This window comes from Gracilinanus agilis, chromosome 1, assembly GCF_016433145.1.
Source record: "Gracilinanus agilis isolate LMUSP501 chromosome 1, AgileGrace, whole genome shotgun sequence".
Lineage (NCBI taxonomy): Eukaryota > Metazoa > Chordata > Mammalia > Didelphimorphia > Didelphidae > Gracilinanus > Gracilinanus agilis.
The window spans coordinates 20,876,212-20,879,801 of record NC_058130.1 but is presented as its reverse complement, the minus strand read 5'-3'; the positions used below and the strand labels follow the sequence as shown (position 1 = coordinate 20,879,801).

The 3,590-nt window shown below is 57.4% G+C and overlaps 1 protein-coding gene across 1 annotated transcript in view; it reads right to left on the bottom strand.

Annotated features, from left to right (window-relative positions):
- The window catches only part of LOC123246871 (filamin-B-like), a 163,277-nt gene extending 161,554 nt beyond the window's left edge, over positions 1-1,723 (bottom strand). The window contains exon 1 of the mRNA XM_044675653.1: positions 1,432-1,723. Within this exon, the coding sequence (XP_044531588.1) occupies positions 1,432-1,723 (292 nt within the window). The remainder of the gene's footprint in view (positions 1-1,431) is intronic.
- Positions 1,724-3,590: the final 1,867 nt, after the last annotated feature.

Here is a 3,590-nt window from a genome sequence, read left to right as displayed (position 1 = left end):
CTTAAAGCAATGCAGGATCCCAGGGAGGGATATTTTGACAAGATGGAAGATGGAAGGCATTTCCCTCCATTTTCCCCAGGAGGGGCAGAGACTTCCAAGCCCCCCCCCCCCCATGATTCTGCTTAGGGAAACAGGCCCAGGTGAGCTCAGCCAGTCTTGGGCCGGTTCCCATTTGGTTCTAAAGCCTGGACGGGCCATCTGGTTTCTGTCCCCACCCTCAGGGGGCCCCTGGATCACCACCCCCATCCCCAGCCCTGTACTCAGGAGCAATTCTCAAGGGAAAGGGTCAGGCCATAGGCTCAGCCAGGGAGAAGTGCAAGAGGCCTCTCGCCACCTCCGTTTACAGAGGAGGAAACAAGCTTTGGCTTATTTTCTTTTTTCCAAACTGAAGCTTTCCCGTCATGGCTTGGCTTGGATCAGAAAGATAGCAAGCAAGGGTAGGACTTGGCCCCAGCCGCTCCCAGGACCATGCTGCCGCCCCGGGAAGTGGGCACAGCAGAGGGGGCCACCCAAGCCAGGAGCCAGTCCAGCTGGGCTCTCCCCGCGGGGAATGTGTCTGAGCGTGACATGCCTGGCCAAGGTCAGCTAACCTGCCCGAGCAGGTGCAGGCACTAAAGGCCAGAGCGGCTCCTAAACCCGGCACCCTTAGGGGAGGTCCCAAGTTAGTTGGTCTTCTTCCATCTTTAGCTGATGACGGTGCCAGATTCCGTCGAAACAGCCCAGTGGCTATGTCTCCCCACCCCCACCCCAAACTCTCACACTCGGACTGGACGGCCAGACAGCTTCCTCCCCACCCACCACCAAGACCCAGCACCCTCGGGCCACTCAATGAATGCCCCTTCTCAACCCCACACACACACCCAGCCTTTCTAGCTCTAGGGAGGACGGGACCAAGGGAGCCCCTTCCTCCCTCCTCCAGCCCAGGAGAGGGGCACCGGCTAGATCCACCCCCAAAAAAGCGAGCCCAGGAAGAGGGCTCCCCCAAAAGAATTCAGGGCACGAGCAAAGCCCAGAACCCCTCCCCCCGCAACCTCCAAGGAAAGTCGGGAGGATCAAAGACTAGACCCAGCCCCAAAAGAGAACTCTGAAGAGGGGCACCAATACACGTTAGATGCCTCCCCCAAAAAAGTGAGCTCAGGAAAAGAACACGTTAGGCGCCCCCAAAAAGAAATGAGGACAGTAGGAAAGGCCAGGTCCCCCTGAGGGCGCTCGGGAGGATCAAAGACTAGACCCACCCCCAAAGAGAACTCGGAGAGGAGCACCGACTAGCCCCCTGCACACACATATATACACACTCGCGCGCGTGTACGCGGCGCGCGCGCGCACACACGGGTCCCAGCTCCCCCCAAAGCCCGCAGCGCCCAAGTCTCCCAGGGCTGGAGCGGGGGGAGGCTAGGCGAAGGGGAGAGGGAGGGAGAAGGGGGCACTAACCGATGGACACGAGCTTGATGCTCTCCAGCTCCAGGAACTCGAGCGCCACGGACACGTTCTCGAGCTGCATCTGGCGGAAAGTGGGCCGCTGGTGGTACTTGCGGTACATGCGCTTCTGGCTGAGCACCTCCAGCAGCGCGATGAGCCGCAGCCCGTCGCTCAGGTCGGTCTGCAGGTTGCCGATGCGCTTGTTCACGCACTTGAGGTGCTCGTTGCACCATCGCGTGAACGTGTTCTGCTGGATCTTCTTCCACGGCGCGTCCTCAGCGAGGTCCTTCTCGGTCACGGGCATCGCGGCGGCGGGGCTGGGGCGGCGAGGCTGAGGCGGCGGCGGCGGCTGTTCGGGCTCAGGATCCGGCTCAGGATCAAGCTCTGCTCAGCTCCGCTCCCCGTGCTCTCTGCTGCCCCGCAGCCCCGGGCGTGCGCCCTGCCTGGCCCCGCGCCTGCGCCGGCCCTCCCCGGTGAGCAACCTCGGCTCCTCCTCCTCCTCCTCCTCTTCTCCGCCTCTCCAGACCTCTCCTTCGCCGGCCGCCCGTCTCCCTCTGCCGCCCAGTCCGGCTCACTGCTGCCGGCCGCGTCCGACCACGACGACTCCCCGCCCTCCAAGTACCTGGCCTGCTACCTGCGGCCGGGCCGATGGCCCCTCCCCTGGGGCCGAGGGAGCGCGCCATTGGCTGGGGCCTCCACACCTCCTCGGTGCGGGGACGCAGCGGCCGAACTGAACGCCGGGGAGGATCCCAGGTGAACCGAGTGCTCGGAGCTGCGACTCCTTAACTCTTGGGCTGCCGTTCAGCTCGGAAGCCTTCCGGATCCCCGGAAGGGCTGCGCTGCGCCGAGCACTGGGCTCTCCTGAATGCTCTTTGCCTCTTCAGTCACTCGATGCCCGTCTATCAGCGCCCACTACGTGCCGAGGCCGGCTGCTGCCCACTCAAGGCACCTATATTCAGACCTACTATGTGCGAGGCACTGCCTCCGACACGTAGTGGCGCCTTGGCTCTTCTCCAAGACCTACCTGCTTTGGTAAAGAGAATTTTCCTCCCTCGGAGTTCTTCAGGGCCCAGAAATCGCCCAGTTTTATTTACTCCAGGCTAAGCCCTAGGCTGGGTGCTCTGGCTCTTTGCTTCATTCTGAGCCTCATCTAGCAGAGGTTATGCAGCCGCAGCTTTTAAGCTCGGTGCCGGGGAGAAGGAGATCGGCAGCCCGGCAGCCCCGTCCTCGAGGCGGTTACATTTTTGCAAGGGAGAAAATACAAAATATTTAGAAGGGGGGGAGCGAGGGATGAATACAGATCAGTTCCTTATTTTATACATTTAGAGACTCACCTGCCTGAGGCTGAGTGGCTTGGCTAAGGTCACACCGTGGCAGAGACTGCTTTCAAACCAGTCTTGGACTGTTCGCTCTATGCGGTAGAATGTAAAAGTCTGCACAGCTCATCGAATCCCAGCTGCTCATCCTTGTGAGCTGGCTCTCTTAGCATTACCCACAAAGGGCATTTTATCTCCCAACTTAATGAAATGGTGCCTCGGTTTCCTCATCTGTAAAATGAGGGGATTGGACTGATTAGCCTGTCAAGGCCCTTCCAGCTTTAACTCTACTAGCAGATGGGTTTAGCAGAGGTTATGTTACACCTTCTGGCCATCTAGAAATAAGATTTCTACATAGGTGCACTCAGGTCGGGAATATACTTCTCAGTGCTCCCCCTTAAAATCCTGAGTCTCCTTCTAACTAGGCTCAGCTTGGGCATCACCTTCTAAGGAGGCGTTTCTTGATTCCCCCAGCCGCTGGAGTCTCCAGATCCCATTTTAGTTTGTGTTTATTTTGTGCATGATTATATAGGTATATGTCATCTCCTTGCCCCCTCTCCCTAAGAATATAAACTTTTGGAGGACAAGGGCTGTCTTCATTTCTATGACGGTGCCAGTCACACAGTAGGCACTTAATAAATACTTTTGGATTCATGATAGATGATCTCTGAAGGTCCCTTCTAGCTCTAAAATTCTGATTTAATTTAGACAAATCAGTTTAGCTTTCATGAGCCTCAGTCTCCTCCTCTACAAAATGGGAATACCTTTCCTGCCTATCTCATGAAATTGTTGTGAGGAAAATTCCCACATATGTAGATATCTTGCATATTCATCCATTAGACAAATATAAGATAT